The 27763-nt window shown below is 43.3% G+C and overlaps 1 protein-coding gene across 3 annotated transcripts; it reads right to left on the bottom strand.

Moving 5' to 3' along the window:
• Window positions 1-72: 72 nt before the first annotated feature.
• On the bottom strand, window positions 73-27721 carry Ttc7 (tetratricopeptide repeat domain 7). 3 transcript variants are annotated; one of them, XM_084583629.1, is made up of 21 exons: window positions 27573-27721; window positions 25379-25530; window positions 23429-23539; window positions 22400-22568; window positions 21103-21191; window positions 19402-19607; window positions 19119-19197; window positions 16933-17063; window positions 14476-14539; window positions 13618-13755; window positions 12155-12238; window positions 11598-11678; window positions 10131-10333; window positions 9752-9824; window positions 8312-8472; window positions 6849-6965; window positions 5324-5415; window positions 4546-4823; window positions 3591-3695; window positions 2829-2920; window positions 73-551 (listed from the first exon to the last, which is right to left on the bottom strand). In XM_084583629.1, the coding sequence occupies exons 1-21, from the start codon at window positions 27703-27705 to the stop codon at window positions 419-421; spliced, it is 2691 nt and encodes an 896-aa protein (XP_084439755.1). In that variant the 5' UTR covers window positions 27706-27721; the 3' UTR covers window positions 73-418. The 3 variants fall into 3 exon arrangements, 2 of the variants coding, with proteins under 2 accessions (XP_084439755.1, XP_084439754.1); XR_014701864.1 differs by lacking the exon at window positions 23429-23539 and adding an exon at window positions 1619-1741 and having other exon boundaries at window positions 413-551; XM_084583628.1 differs by lacking the exon at window positions 23429-23539.
• Window positions 27722-27763: the final 42 nt, after the last annotated feature.

Here is a 27763-nt window from a genome sequence, read left to right as displayed (position 1 = left end):
CCTACGTGGTTAGGGCCGCAGCACTGGGTGCACAAGTAAATGCGGGATATTTAATTTGGGACAGCTGTTTTGAAAACTGAAACCAGAGACTGCCATTAAGGGACGTTTATTTACGGAGTGACATTAGGCTAAAACATTCAAAACTTAACAGACTTTCATCCGGTTAACAAGCAGGCACTCTTCTAAGCCGTTTGCGATATGGCGAGCTACATTTAATGCCCGGCCCAAATTTATTGCTACCAACAGCGTGCCTGACGCATATAATTCTATCGCTTAATCTCCCCCTCCTCTTTCTTTTTCCCCCGTATCTGCTGCCATGTAAGGTGGCCCTCTCTTTACAATTTTGTACAAGCTCGCGCTCTCATGTACAAGACTGGTGTGAGATCGCAGGGGTTGTGTGGAATGCATGCATCCGACATCACTCGAGCACTCGTGGAACTGTGGAGAACGGCAGTATTGGCGTTGTCATCTCGAGTTGAATGGCCGTGTTGAGGCAGTCGGTGGCTGAGTCAAAGTCCCCCGTTTCCTGAAGCACCTTGCCCATGTTGAACCTGCAGGCGCCCGTAATGCGATACAAGGCAAACTAATTAGAAGAATGCAAGCTGACATCACTATAAAATGTGCCGAGGAGGTTGCATAAGAACAGCAGCAGTAAATTCTGAGGAGCTATCAAATTTTACAGTATTCTCGGAAAAATCTGAAAATGCCTTCTGTGACTGAGCCTCTGAAAGATGCAGCAAAACAGCAGGTGGAGAGTAGACATCAGCACTATCACTTTTTGCAGCAACACAGAAGTGCATGAAAAAAAGAGGACAGGAACTGAAGGAATATTTGCATATTTTTAGCTCTTTTGTTGTGTATTTGACATCGTGTACTCTTACATGGTGCACCTTCCTCACATGGTGGCATAGGTGTATGCAAGGCCTCCTCTATAAGATGCCTGCCGCGTCAGCCATAAACGTCCTGCCAATCCATTTTCTACTCTCTCCCCCTAGGTGGACGGTAGCGCCACCTCTTGAAAGTTGCTCGCAATCTAAAGTAATGTTCATGGCCTCCGAAACTATCCACATCAAATCGCCCGTCTTGGAGTAAATGAGCATGCAAGCAGCTGCGAACGCTGGCAGACAAAACCAGATAAGGATTGCCCACAGTTATAGCTCAGAGACAGGAAATGTTGCGCTTTTACATTACTGTGAAAGACATATCGTGTTTTAATGTGAATAAAATATGAAAAAGTTTTATTCACTGAAGCCGCCTTAGATTTCGACTTAAAAGGGCAGGCGTATATTCTGCCGCAGTTCCGCCCGTTGAGTGCAGACACTTGGCATTGGATCGGCAAGTGTGCACATCAGTCAAAAACTCGAGTTGTTAGAGGCGCTGTGTCCAATGTCTATGCGTGACATGGTGCGTAAAACGGATTAAAAACTCACTTTCGGGACCACAGCGTGGGATCAAACAACTACGATTAGAGCTACAAATGGTGCGTACTTATACATTGATTTCACCACAAAAAACCTTGGCTAATAACACAAAACTCGGAAGTAGGTCACTATTGAATCTACTTGACATATTGGTGAGAAGCAGAGGTTAGTCTTCAATACGATCGAAATGGCAATACCTTATGGTAGAACGGGAGTGTATGCGCTGCTGCCGTGATCCACCTCTTTACCGTCACGAAATGCGGACGGCATGCTGGGGACTGGGATGGTACCTTGCGCCATCTGTCGGCGAATGCTTGCAACTGGAGGAAGCGCAACTCTAATGGGAACATGACCAATGCAACGGGCATCTTGCAGAGGAGGCAATGGTGTGTGACACTAAAAGTTCTTTTCTTTCAGATTTAGACCACAGAGGTTGTAACGTTCAGTATGCTTGCAGTAGCATTTAAGAGCACACGCTGTCCGCACTTTACCCAATGTTCACAGATCGGAAGTCTGTATGCAATGATGGGCTGCCAACGACTGCCACTATTCTTTGGCAAGGTGTGCACTCACAATGGTATGCTTTGATCACGGTTCTACTCTTCAGCTTTTAATTTTCAAACGAGTGATGGCTGACACAGGGTCGGGTTTCTCATGCTGTCGTTTAAGGCGAAAGTTTTCCTTGGCTCATGAGTGGCGTCCGCAGAAACGTGTCAAATGAGACAGATCCATAGCCAACCGAACGTTGGCCGCATTACAAGCCAACACTGGCTAAGGTATCTAAGCATTGGGTAATCAATAGCCAAAAGCCATAAGCCAATCCACAAATGTCATAAAACAATCCAGAATTCAATCCAGTAGCCACACAAGCCAATATTGGCTAAATTTACGGTATCCAAACATTGGGCAGTCCTCGGGGGGGGGGGTCGAAATTACTCTGGAGCCCTCCACTATGGCACCCCTTCCTCTTTTTTTCGCTTTCACTCCCATCTTCCTCCCTTCCTTTACTGGGTGGTTCAGGTGTCCACAGAACAAGTGTGACAGATACTGCGCCTTTCCTTTTCTGTGAATGAATTATTATTATTATTATTTTCGGTACGTCATTATCACCAGATGTCATCACAGTCGCTGCTCATCGTTTCCAGCATCGGGCTACATAAAAACGGGCGCATGCATTGATAAAAAAATTGTCGGTAAAAATTTTCTGCGCCGTTTCTATCAAAACCGCTATGGAGCTGAACCCTTTAGATAGCAATCTTTCCATTGTGCATGAAAAAATTCTCATGCCTAAATTCCAGTGTTCTGCCCTTTAACAGAAGGCAAGTGCAGTCCTTTAATTTTTCTTCACTTATCACTCAGGTGCACAAAACTAATGAAAAATAAAAAAAAAATACTGGAGCAACTGACCAGGACTGGTGGCACATGGGGTCGATGGCCACCGCGTCTCTCAGCGTCTTCTCGGCAAGCTGACTGCTGCCCAAATAGTGGTACACCAGACCCTGAACGAGAGACGCGCAGAGTGGCAATTTGTCACATACAATTATAAAGCACAAGTCTACAGTTTGTACCAGAGTACTGGCAACAAAGGCTTTTGGAGTGGAAAATATCTGTGCACCATGGATGCAATTAATTAAATGGGTGCATTGCGCCGGCCGCAAGAACTCGATGGTAAACTGCTTGCTCGAGATGCGTGACAGCTGAGATTTTCGCAAATGCAGCATTAGAAAAACTTTCGATATTGGTAGTATGGTATTGGCACTGACGCAGTCGCAGTGAACATTAGCAGTAGGCACTGACAAGTCAGCTTCTAGAGGGGCAAGGTGAAACGTGGGGCCACCAGACTCGATAAAAGTGTACCCTGACGACGGAACAAGAAAAAGGCTGTGGCCCAATCATACGGAGTTTACAGTGCATGACTTGGCCAGCGACAGCACCCACACGGTGGTGTACTATACAGTTTTCAGGCTAGTGATTTGCAAACGTAACACTGGTACTTGTAATGCGCGGCAAAAAATGAATACGTTGATTGCATCCTAGGTTGCGCTAGTGGCACGGGCAGAGCTGCTACGTTTTATCTGTTGCATCGCCTGTCCCAGTACAATCATTCTTTAGCAGCATTATTAGCATACCAGTTAAACAAGCTGCCCCAGGAAAGTGTCGCAAACTTACTAAGTGCTGAAGGGCCGTAACGTGCAGGGGGTTGATGGAGACTGCATTCTGGAAACAAGTCTTTGCATCGTAGTACTCCTTCCGAATTTCGTGCAAGAGGCCCTTCTGCAATGTGGAAGAGTAACACGCAGTGTGAATGTCTGTTGGCTGGCCTCTGCCTCGCCGATGCCAGTCTGGCCCATAACATAGCCTCTCAAATTTCACTTTCCTTGTAGGCAATGCACAAGTGGCAAAGATTACACAAAGCATGCTCCCAAAGACTGCACAAACTAATCACGTTTTTGGGGAAACTGTGAGAGCCTTCACCTTCAATCTGAACTTTGAGAAAAACTCCCTCCAGTCCGTATTTGACAACTGCGACTGAATAGAGACTGTACTTCATATTCTCCACGAATGTCCAGCGTACGCCAACAAACGTACGCGCTATGAACAATGCATGCAGTCCGTCACCCAAGTGTCACTCACAGTGAACTCTATATTAGGTCCGTTAGGCTGCTACAGACAGCAATGCCATGCAATGACATTCTTATATGCTACTGGTGTTTTATACAAACTTTAAATTACCCACTCACTTGATCACTCTGCTTTACATGCATAGTACTGGACTTCGGTCTTGTCTAAAACGCCACCCATCCATCTTCAATGACCGCACTCTTTTCTAACCCTTCTTCCATCTTTATTCCCTAATCTTCACCCCTATGCAGAGTAGCATATGTCAGCGAATATTCATGCCAGCTTCAATCTCTGTTTCAGTAAAGAGCTCTCTCTCTCGAGAAGAAGAACTATAGCCACAGGATTAGGCAGTTTTTAAGTCGGCGAAGAAGACAGTGCAAAGGGCACAGTTATTTATGTCCAGTATTAAATTCTTATGCTTGCAAAAATGAAAGGGTTTATGCTTCCCACAGCCACAACATGCCACTCGAAGTTGAGGTACACGGCGTGCTGTCTATCTCACCATGACCATGAGCTGGTGTGAGAGCGGGTAGATGTTGGACGCCTCGAGGATGCAGGCCTCAGCTTCGGAAAGCTGCTCCATTTTGAGGTACAGCTCAGCTATCAGGAGCCAGACCTGCAGCTGCAGCAGCCAGAGGGTCTGCGATCCGCGCTTCTCACGTATGCCCGCCGAGCCCGCTGGCATGGCATGGGTCGCCGTCGAAACGGGGCCCCCCGCGTTTGTCTGCAAGGCCTCGGACAAGGCCTGCTCCACACGGGCGGCGGCCGCGATCGACTGACCTGCGCATACACGCCTCTGTTTGCATGAACTGAAGTCACCACTGTATCATCAAATGGCCAGGTCACATGATGATGATGTCGTTAAACCACACGACTTGGTTACGTCACATACTCATGTGAACGTGTTACAGGCCAAGTTAAGTGGCACCAGTGGGCCACGTGAACCCGGACAGCTTACACTGAATATTTTGTCATATTATGCACACGCCCCTTCAACTTTTGACATGCATCAAAATCCCAGCGTGCAGGCAACATAGCAATTCTTGGCTCCATTGAAATGTTCCCGCTGCGGTTGAGAATTCTGAACCCGCGACCTTTGGCTCGGGAACTAAACGTTAAAGCCACTGCGGCTGTGGAGGTTAAGATTTAAGGCCACAATTTTAGACTCGGCAACCAAACGCTGAAGCCAATGCACTACCACAACATGTGTGTGCATGTTCAGTAAGCTACCCTCTCTGTATGCCTGAAAGCATCATTAAAAGATAACAGGCTGAACGTACCAGACTCTCGATCTGAGAAGTCCCCTGACCGCACATGGAACGAGCCACGATTGCAGCTAGTCACCCGCTGCAGGCCAGTCTGGGCATAGTCGCTGAAATGTACATAACACACAATATATTTTAATTTTAGTTACGAAAGCACAAGAATGCGGAAAACAGGAGAAAGGAGGAAAAAAAATTGCACTAGGACGAGACAAAATGCAGTTGCAAAAGTACTGTGTGCTTCACGATGCTAGTAATCGACATTCACCACATGACACACATTTGCCAAAGAGCATGCGGAAGAAATCTTGATTCAGGTCAAGATGGTACACGGAAGATCGTTATTCTTTATCCCAGACTCAGTTGTGCTGCCCTAATTCCAAACTCTAGTACATTTAAAATAAAAATAACTATACCGACTATGAACCGAGTAGTAGAACCCCGCTATAGTAAACTCGGTAAACTCGGATATAGTAAAGTGAAACTGAAGTCCCAGTTCATCTTCCATAGATAACTGTACATTTTCTCCCCTTTATAGTAAAGATATTTTTGGTAAAAATCGGTTATAGTAAAGTGCGCCTGGCCGTGGCGACGACTCCCACGATATGACATCGCCGCCCGCGCACTAACTAGAATCGCGAGGAAAATAATTTTTTGAATTTCAAAACAAAAATAACACCGAGTGTCCTTTTAAGTGACTTTACCACCAGGCTTAGCAACATTCCGGAGAAGCCGACTTTACGAAGACCAAGGAGCTGTGAGGAAAAGCACGCAGCACGTAGGGAGAAAAAAAAAAAAAAAAGCTGTCTACAAACAACGGAAAGGAAGCGGCGCGGTCCGTTTAGAAAGTAAAGGAGAGTAAAGGTGCACCAAGAAATAGCTAATGGGAAGAAATGGGCGAACATTCCCAGCACTGTGTAGCACAAAGCATGAGGCAGCGGTGGCAAGAAGTGGAGGTGCAGCGTGTGCAGTCTTGCAGCACATGACTGCCACATGCATTTATCATTTATTGCCTTTCAAAAGACACAAATAGCAAAAAGTGACACGATGTTGATGCAAGGCATTGATTTTCACATGAAATCAAACTTGGTTGTATTCGTAGCCATATCCTCATGCTTAACAGGTACTTCCACTAAATGTAAAATATTTTTGCATTTTTATGATAAGAGAGAGATGGAAGCAAGTATTCCAGAGTGCTTTTTTTCATTAAGCTACAAGACATGTTCAGTAAGTGGCCATTCAACTCCCAGACAGCATCTTCAGGACCATGTCATCACCAACAACTGACATAGTAAAACACTGCACCAAGGTATCTCATAGTTTTTAAACTACAAATTCGCAAACTGTAAAAAAAAAAAAAAAAAAAAAAAAAAAAAAAAAAAAAAAATCGCCCAATATAGTAAAGATTTTTGCTGGTCCTGGTGACTTTACTATAAAGGGGTTCCACTGTACTAACAACCACGGAACAGGTTCTGAGCTCAGAGGGATTCTGTCCAATGTAACACTTTTATGTCCCAAAATAAGTGGCTCTGTTGAAGCTCACCTTTTAAGCTCGGACTCATAGAATGCCTTCCACTGCAGCAGCATCTGCTTGCTTGTGAGCAAAGCCTCTTCGGGCCCCAGGCAATAGTCCTCCAGATGTGCTTTGGTGTACATCAGGCTGCCATGTTTCCAAGAATCAAGACATAATAAACATACTGAATATACCTGCTAAAGCACAACACGAAAAAAGTTTAGTAAGTGGTTAGAACATAGTCATATTAGGAGAAATGATCCTTTGCACCAAACAACAAAGTGAAATCTCGTACTAGTAATAACAGGAAACTGCCCTGCAGAGGCATATTTCTTTGGGTATACATATTTCAACATAATGTGATGATGATGACCAAGACTAAGGCACAAAGTCCCCATGGATACGCCCTACCAAAATCTTGCTGGTTAGCTAGGTAATCAACAAACATTTCTAGTTCTGATTTTAAGGGGCAATATTGCGATATAGTAAAATTGAAGGCCATTTTTCTTTCTTAAACAGCAATGTGGCTTGAAATACTGAACATCAAAAGTATGCATCTAAAATGTTGCTGACTGTGCTTTTGCACACAATATATTTATAAAATGACATCGCTGGATATGGTATTGTTGCCAAGTCATGCAAACTTCTGTCATCAAATGCACAAACAGTGTCAGTATTTCATGCATAAAGTATACAAGTGACGCCATTTTATATATAATAACAAATGCACTGGAGAAAGCCAATGATCTTTCAGGAGTATATTTTTGATGTTCAATATTGTGAGCTACACTGCTCATTAAGAAAACAAAAAAGAGAACTTGCCTTATATGTTGATGGCCTTAAATTTAACAATATAATAATGCCCCTTAAAACCGAAAGTGAGAATGCTGATTAGTTCATATCAGTTAACTACTATCTAATTGTTAAGCTCTGTAATGCTTATGTTTGCCTTGCCCTATAACCCACCCGTACACACTGCACCAAGGTATCTCATAGTTTTTAAACTACAAATTCGCAAACTGTAAAAAAAAAAAAAAAAAAAAAAAAAAAAAAAAAAAAAAAAAAAAAAAAATCGCCCAATATACAACTTGCTGGCATTTTCAAGTCATAGCTTGTGGGCACCTTGTTACAGCATGCAAGTCTGCAAGCCAAACACCTTTTCCACGTTGGTTTACCCTCGATTAAAGGTACCTTTCACCTTATCTCTACAGCTCCTGAGATGTGACCTACAACCCTTGTAATATGACCTACAACCCTCGAGATGTGATATCGTTTATGGAGTTTTTAACTTTTGAGCCGTACTACCTGAATGCTCCTGAAATGGGGTCAAGGTTAAGGACACCCAAAGAAAATGCACCAGTGATAGCAAGCATAGGTTTGGAGGGTAACAGGGTGCAGGTTCCAATAACAAAGCTCACAACTTTGTTTCTGCAAGCTGCAGTACCTTTCCGGTAGCGGCAAATGCCCTCGTGCAAAGAGGCACGGTCCCTCACTTGAGGTAGTTGGGGTACTCTTCGAGGGTGGCGTTGACGAGCTGCAGCGCTTCGCTGTGCTGCTTCTGTGCGGAAAGCAGAAGCGCCAGGAGGTGCAGCGTGTGCACGTGCTCCGGGTTGAGTTCCAGGGCTCGCTTGGCATGAGACACGGCCTTGTTCAGCTACAGAAAAGAAAAAAAAAAATGATAGGGCAACTGTCTGCATTAACTATGCACTGACCGATGCATCACCTGTAACGGCGTGTGCCAAGGTCTGAAAAATTTCATTTCCGCTTGAAAAACTGCATACAACTGGCATCACACTTGAAGAAGAAATGGCCTTTTCGAATGAATTTACTGGAGCAAGACCAGAGTGCAAGCTGTCACAGATGAAGGAGGTCTGCTAAGTGCCAAGTAATAATAAATCCATGCAAAATACAGTGTTAACGGCAGAACAGCAGAGTATCATAATGCTACGCTGACACGTAATGGACCAGTTTGAATTCTTCCCTCAATTTACTGCATGCACCTGTGCACCAGCGCCCAGTCTTGCCATGCCCGGATACTGAGAAATCATCAAAATTAGCTAAATTTAACCTTTTTTTTTCTCATGGCTTTCATTTTTGCAAAGAAGGAAGCCCTGATGATGAAGACCTGGAAGTTCTCTACTTTCATCCGACACTTGCCGAGATCAGTGCAATTTTTCATCTAACATCTTCCATGTTTGGGCATATCACGGGATTAAAAGGGGCCGGCATTTTGGTGGTCAAAATGCTGCAAAAAATTTTCACTCAAAATGCTGGCCTATCTGTCGGGTAGAATCAACAGGCAGCAGGCTATGCATAGCTGCAGACCAGTCCCAGCAAGCCATTGCTAATAGCCACTTGTATATTCTACAGTATGGTCCACTGTTAGAGGGAACATGGGATCGGGTGGCCTAAACATTTTGCAAAGCGCTGCTGCAGATAACTAGCGACAATAGGTGGCACAATGTGCATGCTCGGGAAGAGCAGCCAGCTGTGCTTACTGCTCATGCACCTCTCGACTCAGCCTCTTGACAATGCTTTGTAACGCCTGGTGGCCATGCGGTCTCATGTTCCCTTTAACAGTGGACTGTACTGTACATTGTAGTTCTTTCAACATAGCTACACATTTTTTCTAATCGTAAGAGCACATGTAGCCTCCACACTCTTGGCGACATGTGCTGGCATCTATGAGGTCTGCATCATCTGAATCCACTAAAAATTTTAAACGACGTATTCACTTTAAGATGAATTCTCTTCATTTTGCATACTGCTAATGGGGCGGAGAGCTAGAAATCCCATGCTATCATTCTCTTCTTTAGTAAGCAGTGGACGCTGACCAAAGCTTATGCCTTAGTTCTGGGCAGGTACATTTAGGTGCAGTTTTGGCGGGTGCATTTGGAAAAGCCAAGATGCGCCTACACGGAAGCGAGGCTTACCTGCCGAGCCTCGGCATAATGCAGGGCCAGGTGATATTCAGGAAGGTGGTAGTACGGGTCAGCACTCTGCGCTCTGCAAAGACCAACATGAATTTAAGTTTATTGAAGGTTCGCACTCTGAAGAAACTCTGCTCACTTCGCACATGGTGAGGCTTATGTGAATAGATCTATTAAAGGTGCAAAATGACATTTTCAAAAGTGCACTGAACTAAACATTTGGGAGCTTAAACAAACTAGTAAATTTGATTAATTTGTCTCAACAGCTAATGCTAAAAACTCGCATAACATTACATGAACACCCTTTCAACCTTTCTTAACAATTCTTTTTTTCTTTTCGCCAGAGTAGCGAATCAGGAGGGCATGCTTAAGACAGCGTTACCTGAGGAAACACTGGAATGCGGATGCTTTGAATTCGGCCCGCTTGCTCTGGGGCCTCCGCTGTTCGGCCATGAGTGCGAAGCCCACGCCTAGCACCAGGTGGCACTGTGCCAGGAGGGACTGCGGATTCTTCTTCTCACGGCTGAGGGCTTCCTCCGCAAACTCCACCCCTTGCTCAATGTTGCCCAGGTTCTCCAGGCACACCTGCAGTGCGAGAACAGACTGCCTCAACGCAGAATCAATTTCTTAAGGGACACCACGGACAAATTCGAAGCCGGCCTACACTGGTCGAGTACCTCATCCTAATAACAGAAAATGCAGCTCTAGTAAGCAGAAAATATTTTAAGGTGAAAGCCTTCCTTGGCTTATGAGTGGTGTCCGACGGAATGTGTCAAATGAGACAGATTCATAGCCAATACTAGAGTAGCCACATAACAAGCCAACATTGGCTAAATTGGCTAAGGTATTGAAACATGGGTAATCAATAATCAAAAGGCATACAAAAAATAAAAAAGAAAAGTAAAGAAGGCTTTCGCCTTACTGCATTTAAGCAGTCTTAAGAGCCTTCTACAAATTTTTTTAGCAAAGATGGCTGATTTAGCGCGGTTAGATCACAAGCGAATTAGGTGTGCTAGAACTTTGGTTCTCACTCTGGTTTGAGGTTGCACATATCCAATAGAATACAGTCGTAAGCTGCCAAATAATGCGAAAGACCACAAGATATATAATATATATAAAGGCCTGGTTTAACCAAGCCGTACAAACGTTGGCAGGTTCAGCCAATTCGGCCATGACATGGGATCTAGCGACGTCATGTAAACTGCCGACCGATCAGTGCTCAGCCATGCCACCTGTCAGAGGTATGCTCATGGGGAGAACTGGACAAACTTTGGCGGAATGTGGAGGCGGAGTTCTTAGTGAATGCGATGGCAGTATCACTCCGACAGGCAGTTTTAAAAAGCAAATTGCAATGGTATCTTTTTCACAAGGTTACTCACTTGCAGGTGACAGTCCCCAATGCATTCAATGTCATCACAGTCTTCACTAGAGTGAATTGAAACTCCACAACTTCAGGTTTTCTGGCTACAGAAGCGTCTTCCCATGCTAAACAATTGCAAATACAGACACAGAAACTGAACTTACGATTAATTCGACACTACAGAAAAACTACTGAAGGGAAACCTTGATATAAAAGAGTTCTTCCTGGTCACTGTGGAGAGCGTTGATCTCGCAAGCAGCTGAACACCACAATCCCTACAGCCACCACCATGTTGGATAAACAAAAGCTTTTATTTGTTAATAATTTTTGCATTTATTGACATCCTTTGCTCAATCCCCTGCATTAAAACATACCAGTACACACAAGCATCACCTCATCTTTCCATCCTTTCACACCATTGTGCATCAGAATGAGATCAGGTGGGCATCTTAATTAGTTTTCAACTAACCTTCTTGAACATCGCCTCACCTTAGCAGCTAGGAGGCAGGGAAAACTGTTGTGAGGCTGAAGTCGTGCACACTCCTTGAGCATCAGGGTAGCCCTCAAGTGCTGTAAGATTGACAACCCTTGGTTAAGGACAGGTGAAGAAGGAAAATAAAGAACTGCTGAATGCACAAAATACTTTCACTGCTGCTTACGTTTGTTCTTGCCAGTGCATATCTTTCCAAGTCAGTCTGACATCAAACAGTTCTACGACACTGACATAAGGTAAGGTTACATTAACCTTGAACAAGCCTGGAGCCTAGCAACTGTTTAACTTTCCTTGAGAATTCAGCGATGTATGAATGTGTGTCACAAGCCACCTCTAACTTTTCAAATCACAGCTCAGTTGTCATGCATTGCACATGCCTCATTGCTGCATTTAGTCTAAACTCCGTCTTAACTAACCAACTAACTAACAAATGAGCACTGAAAAATGCAAGCTTTGTTGGTCGTGACAGTGCGAGAAGAGATGTCAGGGCACATATGACTCCTTCTTAGTCATAAATAAAGGTATGTTCAGCGAGGCTAGGCACAGAACTCACCTTCCCGGACGACAGCAGTGCCAGGGAGAACTGCATCCAGACGTGGTACTCCTCAAATGAGAACTTCATCGCTCGCTCGAATGACTGGTGCATTGCGCAGAAAACAGAACATGCAGGAAAATTGGAGAGAGCACGCCGAGCGTTCAGTGCAAAATGGGCACCTGCTACAACTCAAAACGAGACATTTGCATTTACAATGCATACTGCATTCTTTCTATATAACCGCTGCACTACCGAATTGGAATTTTATGTACAGGTTCATCCACTTCCACCTGTAACACGTTCACTGCATTCAAAGCAACACTGCATCCGACGCACGTGCATATGGAAGTAAAGCGGTACAAGCACAGAGAAGGTAGTGCTTCACATGGTCTGCCACTTAGCTTTATTGCGCACCCGGGTCAGATGCAATGGCGCCTAGAAAACAGCGACCGCATTACAGCTAGAAGTGGACGACCCTGTACTTTCCTCTTCCTGCTTCCAACCAAATAGGGGCTGTGTGACTGCGTCAAGCTATTTACAGTGGGTAATCTGCACTTTGTGACAGATAATAATAAAGGACGCGGGTTGGTTACTAACCTCCACACAACATTAGGGGCACTTCCTGTACGTGCTTTTAAAAAGGACAAGCTGGTATGACACTATAACGATTTCATTTTAGTTATATTTCATTCTTTTCCTGCTCATTTTAATTGGCTCATATGACGCCCCAGAGCCTATGTTCAGACCTCCGCTCCTGGCAATACTTTCAAGGTAGCAGAGATGTGGAAAAGTTGTATCCAACAGAAGATTGAAAAAGAAACATAGGATAGTGCAATCAAAGTGAAATTATACTGTTACATATACAGTAGAATCTCGGTGACACAAATCTAAAAATCGGTATGCAGAAGCATGGGAAAGACATTCACACAAATCTGTTTACGGCCGACGAGATTTATTTACGGTCACACAACAACAGTGCGCTACTCATGGCGCGTACAGTGCGACAGGAGATCACGACGTCAGTGATGTGCGAGCCACACGCTGCCACAAAAAGCTCCCTGTCTGTACAGCACGATTAGCTATTGAAAAGTCAATGATATGTGCAGGCTGTGCACGCCACTGCCAACTACTCGCGGTGCATATAGCACGAGTGACGATCATGACGCCTGGTGATGTGAGGGGTATGCGCTGCCACAAACTGCTCCTTATGGTACGCGTGAGAGGAGATAGCAGAGTTAACAACGATATACAGAGCTGCGGTCACGGTTCGCGCGTTCGTATAATCCGCAGCAGTGTGAAGAGTGTTCGGAACATCCAAAATTCTGCATTCCTGCCTGAGGAATTTTACAAATTCGTGTCATCCTGGAATTCGTATCAATAGATTAGTATCACCAAGATTATACTGTACCAACATTATGTTAGTTAAGATCTAAACATTCAATCTGGATGGCTCGCTAAATGGAACAGAAAAGCCACCTCACCTCGCACAGTATCTGGAACTGGCCCAGCCTGGCGAGCACAAACACAAGCAGGTCGTATACAGCAACAACGTTGTTGTACGAGTGGATGCGAGCATCCTGGAATTCAGGGGACCGGTCGAGGACTGCATTCCGCACAGCCTGCAGGAAAAAAGAAGTGCACATTGACGAAGCTCTTGTTGATGTTCTTCGTATAAAGAAAATACATGGAAGATAGATATCTTGATAGCCAAAAATAAATGCGGGGGCAAGGGGGAAGCTATAGCCAGCGAGCCAACATTTCAACACGAGCACAGACAAAGAAAAATCCTGTTGTTGAAGTGTTTGTTACTGCATCGAGGCTTCCCACCCACCCCTGGTTCATTGTGCACGCTAATGTCCTTGTTGTACATCAAGAATACTACATGCAAAAACTTGCAAAATCATGCTTTGGGATTCTCTGCTCGCACAAACCTAATTTTACTTAATTACAATACAATGTTTCGCCAGTGACTAACATGGACATATCAAACAACAAAACCTTGGCTTAAACCAGCATAATCTAAGCTAACAAAGCTTGAGACTGTTTAAAAACAACCTCTGCAAGATTGAACAGCATGAAAAAATTAATCTGCAGTGCCAACATTTAAAACACTTAAACCTCATAATGACATCCCTCACAAGGTTCTTCTGGGATTGTTAACGAATTCGACAATGCCACACAGATCTTCAAAGTGAATTACTACAGATAATGAAGCTAGCTGTCATCAAATATAATAATCTTAACAACTCATTTGCTGCAAAACTTGAAGCATTTAGTAAGATAAAACTGCTCACACTTATCTAGAGATATCGCAGATAAAGTAACAGTTCAGTGCTTACCATAGCTTCGCTAATGAAGAGTAGCAAGAGAATTTCTTCGTATTCCGTCTTGGGCATGAATAACCTGTAGCAGAATACGGACATGAATACCGTCAGGACACTATAGCAGAACCCCAAGCACAGAGCATCATCAAACTACATTCCACTAGCAAGATTTGGTATCTTACTTTTGCAGCGAAAGCTACACTGCACTAAGTTTTCAACCGTGCTACGTGACCGTTGCCTAGCAACTGTCACGTGGTATAGACCAACATTCTTAGATATAGACAATTGGAAAACTGCGCGGTGCGAAGTGGGCCAAAACGATCGCTGGTCTGGTGTGAGTTAATCGTAAAGCAACCGCATCACCCCCTCCCCTGCCGCGGTAGATGGCTGAGGCCATTGAGCTAATACACAGGTGGAAATATTAAAATACTACTAACCCTTCTTCTTTCAGCAATGCAACAAAAATAAAATTATGTTTGCGTTTTTTAAACACATCTTTGTATGCATGAAATGCCGCCACGTTTGTAGAAGTATCTCAATCAGGCAGGCAGCAGACGACACACTTGAGCCACATCTGCAACCTCCCTGCTTCAGACGCGTCAGTAGATGTGGTGGCTTTCATATGCATACAAAAGTGTGTTAAAAACGCAAACGCAATGTTATTTTCTGTTGCATTGCTGAAAGAAGAGGGTTTGCAGTTTTTGAAAACTGCCTGTGCATTAGCTCAATGGTCTCATCCATCTACCGCAGCAGGGGAGAGGAGCACTGCAGTCGCTTTGCGATCAACTCACGCCGGACCGGCAATTGTTTAGGCCCACTTCGCTGCGCGGCGCGCCAGCACAGTTTTCCTACTGTCTATATCTAAGAACGTTGGTATAGGCTGAGAGCTGGGCCAGGAGTTGGAGGAGGAAAGTTGGAGGAGGAAAGTTGGAGGAAAGAGGAAAAAAAGAAGAGAAGGAGGAGGAGGTGAAAGAGAAGAAGAAGAAGGCAGCTAACTCGGCAGTTGGTAGAGGCAAACGACAACAGGGAGCTGCAAGGTCAGAAGGTTCGTTTGAATGTTGCGACGGCAGCACATTAAATCCAGGTGTCAGCAGAAAAAATTGCTGTGACACAGCTTTCGCTCTGTCGCTGGGTTCAAGCCATGCCTAAAACCCCCGCAATTTTTTGTTTAGCTAAAGCCACGAGAAATGACAACACAATCTTTTTTTTACACAGCACTCTTTAGTAAAAATGCGAAAGCCAGAGCCCCCAGTAATGTAAGAAACAGGTGGACAAAAATTTTATGTCACGGGCATTAATTTTTAATTGACACCTAGCTGCAATGTCCCGCTGCTGCCTGCAGCTCAGGTCGTTTATGCAGTGCACTGCACTGCACCCGATGCCCTACAGTCACTGCAACATTTAACAACCAAATCTAAGGTTCAATTCCTAGTGCCTATTTTACAGTGTTTGTGCGTGTATTAGGGGTGTGCAAATATTGAAGATTTTAGAAATGAATCAAATAAGGATATGGGATAAAATGCCTTTGAATATCAAGTATTTGATATTCAGTGAAAAAAATGGTGAATTGAAAAATAAACGTTTTTCACCTTACTTATTTCAGAACTCAATTCGCACTTGCAAATAAAATTAAACTGGAATTGCACAGAAGTGTTGTACATCCTAAAGAAAAACCTAGTACAAACTTTATACAGGATTCCGTATACTAGATTTTTGTACGAGTAGGACCTGCACTGCACCAGTCGGAGCTCGCATATCGCCGCAGAATACAGTAAACTCTTTTCAATTTGTCCTTCAAGGGACTAGAAAAAATGTGCTAATTAACTGAAAGCTCACATTATTGAAGGGGCCTGAAAAACTGCCTAGAACCATTCGCGTCACAGTAATATATTGATTGAATATATTGCAGATGAATATCTGCATTTGAGATGAAACCGTAGTAAGAACGAATTTTCTTCTTAGTTTTGTAGTTTAAAAAGAGTGCGTTGTTGGGCGAGTCTGTCAGACATATCTTCAAAGTATACTGTGCACACAAAAACAAGGACTAGAAAGGTACACGCAACCTTTCTCGTCTTTGTTCTTGTGTGTGCAGTATACTTTGAAAATAGTTTTGTAGTGTTCCAGTTTGCGCACAATGTCGGGATGGCCCTTTTCACAAAACGAACCCGCCGCATTTTGAGCATCTTTCACCACACGCCATCAAGTGTTGTGGTGAAGCCTACAGTGTAGGGAAACTACGGTGAATTCAAAAATTTTTGCCATATTTGGTAATTTTCGAATATCACTATTTCGAATATGAGTAAGAATCTAATTACAAACACATTCTATTTGCATTCAAATATTCACACACTCCTAGTAGATAGATATATATGTACATATATAGCACGAGGGAACTATGAACTGCCTCATTTGTCCATTTAATTGAAACAGCTGTGCCAGCATTATGTAACAGAGAATACTATTGAGACTCACGATTGTCCCGAATATTTGCTGGGTCGCCAGTGCTTTCCCTGCTTCTTGATTTCGATGCGAGGTTCGTAGTCGACGTAGTTGGTCTCACAGACGCCGCGCAGAAGAACCTCAGCCAGTTGCCGTGACATCGTCTGCAACAAAGAATCAACATGAATCGCAGTACTGATACAGTGAAAGCTCGTTAATTCGAACCTCGATGATTTGAACTACAGTACTTGGTCAGGCCAAGCTCCATAGAGATCTGTGTTAAAAAGCCCGCTAATTCGAACGCAAGTCGGTTCCGCAACAAATAATTCGAACTACGCGCTGCCACGTATAGGCGGCTCAGCACACCGCACGTGGCAAAAACAAAAAAAGAAACCTTAGCGAAAGAGCGGCGCAGTTAGAGGCTGCGTGCACCCAAACCGGAGACAGAAGATGAAACCAGATAGAACCATGGAAGAGTGGGTAAAGCCTAAATGGCACCATGACCAGCGCGGCAGCGCCGGAGGGTAAGGGTTGGCAGCCGAGGTAGTTTGCTCTCTCTTCCGAGCAACCTCCGAAACTCGCAAATACTCATTAATTCGAGCCCTCTTAATTCAGAAATACGGGTAAGCACTGTCGGCGTGATCCTAGCAAACACCCATGAAAGGCTATGACTTCGGATGGGCGCTACGGGCTATGAGGGATTTTCTTTTGCGAGAATCGTCCACCCTTCCATCCATCGGACGTCAAAGAGAGCATGCAGTCGGCCGCGGTCATGACGCCAGCTTTTAGCATCGTGCACTTCAATAGGCATTTGCTGCTATCATGCGTGGCATTAGACAGCGCCCGCTTTAATCGCCTATGGCATGATAATGCGAATGCACTGAAAACGAGGCTTGCAGAACTGGATAAGCACTGGCACTCTGCCAAGTTCACTTCCCCCCTTGCTAGAGCCAATGTCAAAAGGTAAACACATCGCTATGTTATCACTGCGCAGCATCTTGGTGCACTGCCAAGAAATGCTTTGTGGATGCGGAATGGAGGAATGCACTAACGGCTGACGCGGGTGGGCGGGTTCATTATGCGAGTGGGTTCTTTACGCGAGTAAATATGGTAAATTTACCGTAATGCAGATGGTTCTTGTCAGGTTTTTCGAGGCCATCGGATAATTAGAACTTTTTTCCCGGTCTCGTGAATTTAGAATTAACGAGCTTTTACATCAACACTCGGGTAAAAGGAGATGGTTACAGTCAGTGACAATTTATGTGCAAAAAACGAATACTATGTAGCTATCACTAAGTAGCACTTCGAGCAGGACCGGCTGGTTACACTAGGGTGTAATTTCCGGATTCGCAGCACCTTTGCAACACGAGAAATTTTGAAAGCAGCAGCACATGATGCTATGAAAGTAGCACATTACATGTTCTCTCAGGTATGGAAGCACAGTGAGATAGCTGCCTAGGCCTTTTTGTTCATTCCACCTTCATCAACCGGACTATATCCACTGCAGGGCAAAGGCCCCTCCCATACTCCTCAAATTAATCCAGTCCTGTGCTAGCTGCATCCACTTGACCTCTGCAAACTTCTTAACTTCATCCGCCCACCTAACTTCCTGCCACCCCCTGCTACACTTTCCTTCCCTTGGAATCCACTTTGTTACCCTAAGCAACCATCGGTTATCCTCTCTTCGCACTACATGTCCTGCCCATGCCCATTTCTTCTTCTTAATTTCCACTAGAATGTCGGTAACTTGAGTTATTTCTCTGACCCACTCTGCACGCTTCTTAGGTTTGGTTTGGTTTGTGGGGTTTAATGTCCCAAAGCAGCTCAGGCTATGAGAGATGCCGTAGCGGAAGACTCGAGAAATTTCGACCACCTGGGGTTCTTTAACGTGCACTGACATCGTACAGCACACGGGCGCCTTGCTTTTTGCCTCCATCGAAAAGCGGCTGCCGAGGCCGGTGCACGCTTCTAACTCTTAATGTTACACCTACCATTTTTCATTCCATAGCCCCCTGCGTTGTCCTCAAATTAAGTAGAACCTGTTTCATTAGCCTCCACGTTTCAGCCCCATAGGTGAGTACAGGTAAGATGCCTATACTTTCCTCTTGAGCTATGCCGGTAAGCTGCTAGTCATAATCTGCGAGTGCTTGCCAAATGCGTAGGTGCAGGGTATGAACAGGTGCTCCGAATTAATCAAAAACGAAACAATAAGCACAGACCTGACGCAGCGATTGTGTAGAGCTCGTCTCTTCTGCGCGCAGGACGTTTCGGTACTGGTCGATGGCTTGCCGTAGTTTCCTGCAGCAGAGATTTGACAAAAAAACACACAAGCCCTTCATTGTGCTGTGTATCTCTCCAAAAGTAAACAGATACTGTACAGATCAGATGAAGTGAAAACAAAGAGGTAACTGTGCCATTTCACATGACAGAACAGGGCAATAAATTAGTAGGCAGTAATTTACAACAGGCTGTGGCAAGTGGCACTGCAAATAAGAGCCGTACCCGCCCTTGATCATGAGCAGCGGTGCCCTTTGCAGCACGCTCTCGAGCACGGTTCCGATGCGATACTCTGTGTTGGGCGGAAGCGGTGAGGACGACGCAGCCACGGCTGCCACGGTACCTGCCGCCGCTGACGTGGGGACCACCCCACCGATGGTGCCCTGTGACTTCTCCACTTCCTGGAGGTACTTGAGCGCCAGGTCGCTGGCCTGAAATGTACAACGCCCAACGCCACCACCTGTTACCACCTGTCACCAGTTTGGCTACAGTGCTAGTGAGAAATCTATGGTTAACTTGTGGTTGCAAGCAGTTGGAAATGCCTCTAGCCACCTGAAGCTGGGGGAATCTTAGCGACAGAAACAAATCGGTTTTCCAGCTGTAACAGGTCAAAGCACAATTTAGGCAAATTGAAGTACAATTGGCTTTAAATGGTTTAATACTGGTTCTAACGGCATTTCTGCTCGTTTAAAATAGTCTTCCCTAACTGAGTTATGCCACTGTCAAATGTGCATTCTAAGTCATCGTTACCTAATGCAGGTTAGCTTAGCTTTACAAACAATTCAAACATGTCATGTGACCGATGTCAATAGGGTGAATTCTTCGGTTGTTTGACATTGGAGCACCAGTATCTTAATTTGTATCATATATCAGAGGCTTCTATTCGCTGCAATGCTGCATTTATCTGACCAAAAGCAAAAGCACATGAGGTAATAGACAAGGCAATCAAGGGACAGCCGATTTTTGTAACATTCAGTTTTTCTACAATTGCTATCACTCAATCTTTCAGCATTTCACAATGTTTTGCCGTAGAATGATTCTGTTCTTTGCCGATATATCCCAAGACATTGGAGAGTGCAATAAAAGCCCTTGTTTGAAATAACATTACTACTGCTCTTACAAAATTTCATTGCAATATCTCAAGAAAACTTCTTTCTGTGATATATTTCTCCCTTGATTTGCTTGTTAAACATCCATAGTGTTTCTGCTGGCATTAAAGCCCAAGATGTTATTAGAATTTTTTTTTTTTTAATAAGATACAATTCTGTAGTTTTGAATATTTGTGATGGAAGTAATTAAAAAGAAATTTTCATAGAAAGATTTAAAAGCAAAAGAATTTGAAATGCAAATGCTCTCTTTATCTTTAGTGTAGTTGCAAGAGTGCAACAAAAGGCACAGTGCCAAAATAAATAAAAAATTTATGAAGACATATCCACTTCGCAAGGCGGTCATCTAGTTAAATAAAGGTAAGCACCAAATGGGCAGTCATTTCTCCAATATGTAGAGCAACACGGGTCACGAAACAGTTTCCTTGGAGTACTTCCCAGTGAATTTATGCACTAAAACTTTGGGAGAGCATAGTAAAAAAGGCACGGATACAAATAAAGATACATTCAAAAAAGAAAGTTTTGGGCATTTTTTTGCTATTTCAAAGCATCCCCCCCACTCCCTGGGCTCCTACATAAATACTTTTCAGTAACTCAGCTGTTGAAGGTGCCAAAATTTCTACTATATACAGAGGCAGTAGGTTTAAATGGCTGCAAAGTTTTTTTGTTTCTTTTTATTTTTGCTGTCATGAAGTATGGGTAAGCCACTGAAGGAAAGGTTTTCATCGTGGCTTTCCATGCTGTGGCTAGCAAAAACCATGGAATGCTACTTTTTTCTCTGTCCTGTGCCTCGACATGTTGCAAGACGTGTCTGACTTGCCTGCACGAAGTAGGCCACAATCTGGTCCTCCCTGTTGGCAGCTTTGGTCTTGCTCGTCGTCTTGAGAGGCACCTTCTCAAGGCATAGGCCTGTCGAGAAAGTTCACAGCCCCATTAGATGCCATCCACTGGCATTGCTGCTGCAGGCAGCATATACAATTGGCTCAAAATTGGTATTGTGTTGGTAATGTCAGTCCAACATAGGACCAGTGAATCACAAACACAATATCAACATAGTGTCAAATATTGGTACTATGCCGGCCATCTCTGGCCCAATATAGTACCGATGTATTACTAGCACAATGCCAACATTGAGTCTATAGTTTGTGCCGCCTGGGATTGTTTGCCTTTTTTTGATTGGTACACAGGGTTGCAGTTTTTATGGCAATATTTTTGGGGGATGCTGGCAGCAATAAATAAAGTTTTTACCACCACTACCAACACCACCTGGATGCAAATAAAGACATTTGCTGCAATGGATAAGTTGCCGTAACAGACGGTGAAGAGCTGTGGATTCATGTGAACCTCGATTCGCTGGATTCTAACTTCCAAGTATCTGAACAGAGACCTCGGTCTGAGCTTTTTTCAATTCAAACCCTGTACAGCCTAAAGAAATTCTCAGTACCCTGTGAGTCTGAATTATACACAGTCAACATCTGTAAAAAAAGCAGTGTACTAAGGATTTTCGAATGTGGTTTGAAACATTACTTAAAGTAAACAGCAAAGACTAAGTCTGAGACGAAGTTACGAAGTGGTGGACGAAAAAGTGAAGAACTGCAGCGTTTCTTTCACACTTTCCTTATGGCACCTATTCTAATTGTTCACTTCGAACAATGGCATGGAGTAACCTATTCTACGTGGTTCAGGATAATTTTGAACAAGGAATGCCGTTTAATACAGTGCAAAAAAAAAAAAAAAAAATCATTTCAGTTACAGATTTTCAGATTCTTCTTTTATGTCAGATAAACTGGTTTCTTCTTATTGGCCACAGAGCTTAGGATGAAGAGTTCTGCAACTTCGAATGTTCATTTCAGAGTAATGGACAAAATCTATACTCTATATTTTTATTCTAAAGTATATTTCACATATCTGTGAACTTTTTTTGCAAGTTTCTGCAATTTTGACAATCAAATATTTTTTAATTTGTAATCAAAAACGTCCTGTATGGATAAAATGAAGACCCTTTTTTTAATTTAGGCGCGTCAAGCTGAAACTTTCTTCACAGTAAGAAAAGAGGATATTTCAGTTTCCTCGTGCAAGAAAACCGAAAGGAGGTGTCTTGCTGAGCTCGTGTGTACCTTTGATGGCAAATGACTCAGCGAGAATTTTGAGGATGCGATTGGACAGGGACTTCTCCTCAAGGCGGTCAATCCCACCGCTATCCAGGTGTGAGATGGCTTCTTCATAGAATCCTTGTGCGTAGAGCAGCTTGGCGAGCAGGAAGTGGCCGTCGGTCGTGACGCCCGCCTGCGCAAACACCCTTCATTAATTGCACTCACATTTCCAAGTCAATTCTATATTTTTATTGAAAAGCACTAAGAATATGAAGCTAAGAAGACTACAAGTACCTATCCAATGTTAAATGCAAGTTTACATACATGGTATGTATGTTGGGCGACTAGAAAGACAAAGCCTTGGGTAATGATGTGTATATCAAATAAGTAATTTGTTAGAGAAGTTACAGCATCATTGGAGCTGAAAATATCAGGAGACTGAGCAGGATGGTGGCTTTCATCTCTGAAACCTTAGTACCTTAAGGCTCATTGCAAGTGCTTCGCTAGACAAGCTCAAAAGTGAAGTCTTAAGACTGCTGCTTCGTTGAATGACATGGGACATAATATTACGCCAAGCGTCGCTGTTCTCTTTTCCAAGGCTGCCTATGCAAAGCATGAAGCTTTACTATCATGTACTCAGATGAATATATTTTACAAAACAATAACAAAATTCAATGGTAGTACTGATCGCAAAGCTGAATACAGTTGATGGTGATGTTTAACAGAAACAGCTTGGGATGACCTGACTGGGTAGGGAGTGTGTTAGATTAATTTAGCCTTGCAAAGTCATCAGAAGGCCTAGCCTTTCTAGACTTGCTCTGGCCATGGATAAAGCCATCATATGATATTATTTGGTGTTACAAGGATGTTTCTGCTATGGTTCATTTTTCAGAGGGCTTAAACTCCGCCCAAACGAAAACGCGTCTGGCCTATTTTTCATAAAGGGCAGAGGTAAATAAATGACAATGACATTAGTTGATGACACTAGTTGAGACTACCCTATCTAGATGACAAACAGTGGTGCTACTTCAGTGCTAAGGCTACGGCACTTACAACTGGAATGATGAAATCACAACGGCGTTTCTGCTTCACAGTGAGCAGCCGAGTTCTGTACCAGCGATACTTTGTGAACCCAACCTTTACGTAATGCGTCTCGGTAGTGTCCTTTTAAAAAGAAAAATAAAGAAGAGGGGATACAGGGAACAAATGTTCCTGGATTAAAGATAGTTTTTCCTCTCTATATAGGAGCTAGCCTAGCCACTGGGTGTAACCACGACGTGCTTGAAATCATGCGGCGATGAAGACATTTTTTTTCCTCCCGCCACCAAACCACCACCATGCTGTAGATGCTGTTGAGAAAAGAAACATCGGTTTCATGCTGCCCAATAACTTGTGGCATCATAAATTTACAGTTACTACACAACATTCTCTATGGTTGTTCCCACAAAAGCTTGGAAGCACCTAGCGGGCATTCTACCAGTTCACAGTGCAGCTTTCCTACAGCTCCTTGAAGAACAGCTTGCAGACAAAATCTTATACTACAATGTCACAGTGTCCGTAAATAAAAATGAACACCTTGAGCATGAAAAGCCAAGGAGACCAGGATAAACACCCGTTTCATGCATGAAGACCCAACCTGTGAAAACTGTTCATAACAATTAAAGGAAGACCACTGGTTATGTAAACACTAAACACAATGTCATTCTATAAGGTTGCCCTTCTGCGAGCCCAGATGTTACCAGATGAGAATAGAGTTTCATGCTCAAAAAACTACTTTGTTCAATATTTGATGACAAAAGCAGACTTGAAACCATGCATAACAGAAAAAAAGAAGAAAACAGTGAGGCATAAAAAGGCAACATTTATACAGCAACTCAACAGAGACCCACCGTAAGGTAAAGTGAATGCTGCTTCCCCGCATACACATATACAAAAAAAAAACAAAAAAAAAAAAAAAACGTTAAAATCACAAGACGATTAAGAGGAAACTCGTTAAATGGTGCTCCAAATTATGCTTGCATTGAATAAAAGTATTGTTAGCATTTCATTACAAATATGTGCTTCATACTCTTTATTGCTATAAGCTGCAACTGCAGGCAGGTAACATGCAGAAGATGCCTGAATGCTGAACCACTTGTTAGAGATAATTTTTACCTAAATTTACCTCGGCCTTGTTTCAACTTTCAGCCAGAAACTTATGGCTCATGCTGTGCAAACAATATCATCAAAGTACATGAAAAAGAAAAGAGTTTTACCACGATAACTAACCTTGTTATAAGATGTAAATAGTGATGATTCCAATGCAATTTTGCCACAAGACTCCCCATCCATGTATTTAGCTATGCTTACCACAGGTAGCCCACAGTGATAACAAGGAGAGCTGGGAAGAGTGCAATGCCTAATGCCCGTATTCACGAATGTGCCTCAACTTCATGCCCACACTACCTCTAGTGTAACATATATGTGCACACGTAATGCTTAGTTAAAAAATGTGCAGTGCCCCCCAAGTATTCCAAAAGTCACTGAATGTTTCCCAGTTGATGTTCAAGTGTCAAAGGCATGAAAAAACATTTATTAAACTGAAAATTTACAAGTTAAAGCAAATGAAACCTTTTCTGATAAATATTGGTGCACAATTACTGTCACCTAGGTGTGTAAATGAAGCATATGAAAGAATGTAATCAGTTCCAAACATGCCAGCTAGATCACATATTTAATTCCAACACTCTTCGAGATTAGCTAAGAGGATATTGTACGTACAGCAGCTGAAAGTTCCTGGTACAAGGCCAAAATATTAATTATTATGCATCAGGATCACAGTAGTTAGATTTAGTATTGCACTTTATTATAATTAGCATAATAAATTTAATGTGTAAAGGTGACAAAATCAAGCTCTTTTGGTAAAACTGCGCGATATAAACCTTAGCTGTGGGTATACCTCCCTGCCCATAATGCTCTCATTCATGTGACATGCTGAGCTGAGGTGGGGAAGGGATGGCTTGCCTTGGCTCCATGCTCGGTGAAGCAGTTGTTGAGGTATCGTTTGGCTTCGGTCAAGCCGGTCTTGGCCTTGTTGATGTTGGCCTCCGTGGGAGGATGCTCCTCCAAGAACTGTTCCAACTTGCTCTCACCAATGAAGAAGCTGGCCATGGCCTCTGCATGGCAAGGTTTATAAAATAAAAGCTGGCAGAAGAAAAGCTATTTTCTGTCATAAATTTTTGCTTTGAGCTATTATCTATGCGAAGACAATGCGTATGGTAATAAAGATTTTAAAAAATGCTCCTTCATTGAACAACAAGAACATATGTGGGGGTTTAACTGTCTAAGCAGTCCTATTCACGAGCATGCCCCTGGTAGGTGGTAATTTGCAGGTGATATGGCTGGGCACTCATTGGTCGGCAGGTTGTGTGACATCACGAGACCAAGTCATGGCCAAATTGGAAGGACCTGCCAACTTCGGCTACATCTTTAAGGTGCGAATAGAACTCGTTGGGACCTTTGGAACGTTGAGCCAGACATGCTGCTCCTAGACTATGGAGGCATGTTTGTACAGCTTAATTAAAGTGAAATTTTCTATCTGTGTCGCTCCTGGTAACTTGGGCAGCATACGCTATATGATATGTTCCTTGAAGTAGTTCAGTTCAAGTTGAGCAAAACCATTGAAAGTCAAGATAAATCAGGCCTATTTGTGCTAGTGCAAAATAATTTATGATTAGCATCAAGCTAAACTGCTTGACGATTTTTTCCTTCAACTACGAGGTTTCTGAGAAAGCTGTAACCTAATGAGAGTAATAACTCCTTATAACTCTGCTAATTACTAACACTCCACTACAAGCTTTCAGCTGCAACTAAGACTTCATCGCTTCCATGACACTTCTCGTTACTCTTCTATCCTCTCAGCAGTAAAAGTGCACCACAAGTCACAGAGGTAGTGGAGGGTACAAAGGCAGGTGCCAACCATGTGCCACATGCCAGGCCTTCAGTTTTCAGCGGAAACGCTTCTTCTTCCACTTTCCCAGCTGAACTGGCCAATGGACTCTCCAGTTGAACAGGCCAATGGACTCTCTTCACCTTTTGCAATGACGAGCAGAAGCAACCTTAATGCAACAGAAGTCCTTAGCATCATGAAAGTCATTACACATGTATTTTTAAAATGCAGCCCAGAAAGAGTGCTGCAGAAGACCACTGACTAACAGCACATTTCCGCTTTTTATGTGAATAATTTCAAAAATTTTATTTTTCTTGAGCAAAGCACAATGATAGTTTTTTCTTTTTTCTTTTATTCTGTTGCACAACTTGCGACAGCAACCAAATAATGTTCCAAAGGCAGGTAAAATGGACGTCGGCAGCTCAGTTTTTATTTTTATTTTGCAATGAAGCCATTCGCCAATCGAAGGCATTTTTCCTATAGACCCCTATAGGAGCTCGTCTCTCTAGGCAATTTATCTATGAGGAAAACAACACAGAGATCAAGAAGCAAAGCAAGTGTATTGTTCTCTCTCTTTTTTTTTTTTATATATATATCGTAAGATGAGAACATGCATATCAAGAGAATTCGCCTCTCAACGAGCCACTGCCCATAATCACAACCATTAGTTAATGAATGCAATCAGGTATGCGGCGTCAATTTCATCCATACAACACTTTCCACATACATTGTTGTATGAATGAAAGAATGAAAGTGTGCATCATGGTTCGAGAACCTTACAAAAGTTTTAATGGCTCGGCGCAAGGAGGAATGTAGCCCTTTGGGAGAGGGGAGGGGGCGTGGCCTCAAATTTGCTTAATTAAAGAAAATAAACATAACTGATATGATTGCCAGTAAATTTGCACACAGTTGGTTCAAATATGTTGTGCGGTAATAAAAATTGTGATTTTTATTTTATTTCGCAGGCGCTGCGTCTGTAATGTAAGCGCGAAGCGAGAGATAATTACACTAATGGGAAATTTGAACAGGTTTCGCTTTACCTTGTAACGAAATTATGAATTATCGCTCATTACACAAAATGCAGCGCTGCGATTGCTGACACGTTTGTACGCGATTTTCCATAACGTTGGATATATGGTCAAGCACACGCTTAAAGCCACGATCGTAGTAATCACTGGCGTATTTTTTGCCTTCGGTTCTTGTGGTGCGGTGGATTGTACCGCACGATCGCCGAGCTCTGGCTGAGATAGAAAGCGTCGGAAAACAAACCTGACTGGGGCCCGGTGCCCCTCTGCATAAGCTGCTCCGCGAGCTCCTGTATTTTCTTCCAGTTGGACTCATCTCGGCACTTGAAGATGTCATTTTCGAGCCTGTTTGTTCCTTTCGCTGCCTTGCCGGCCATTTTGCGGCGCGGCCGTGCCTACTCACACAAGAGCATAGCAAAACAGTTAATTTAAAAA

This window comes from Amblyomma maculatum, chromosome 11, assembly GCF_055883805.1.
Source record: "Amblyomma maculatum isolate TAMU_Amacu chromosome 11, ASM5588380v1, whole genome shotgun sequence".
NCBI classification, from domain to species: Eukaryota; Metazoa; Arthropoda; class Arachnida; order Ixodida; family Ixodidae; genus Amblyomma; species Amblyomma maculatum.
Note: the sequence above shows the minus strand (reverse complement) of the source record. Positions and strands in the feature narration are given on the sequence as shown.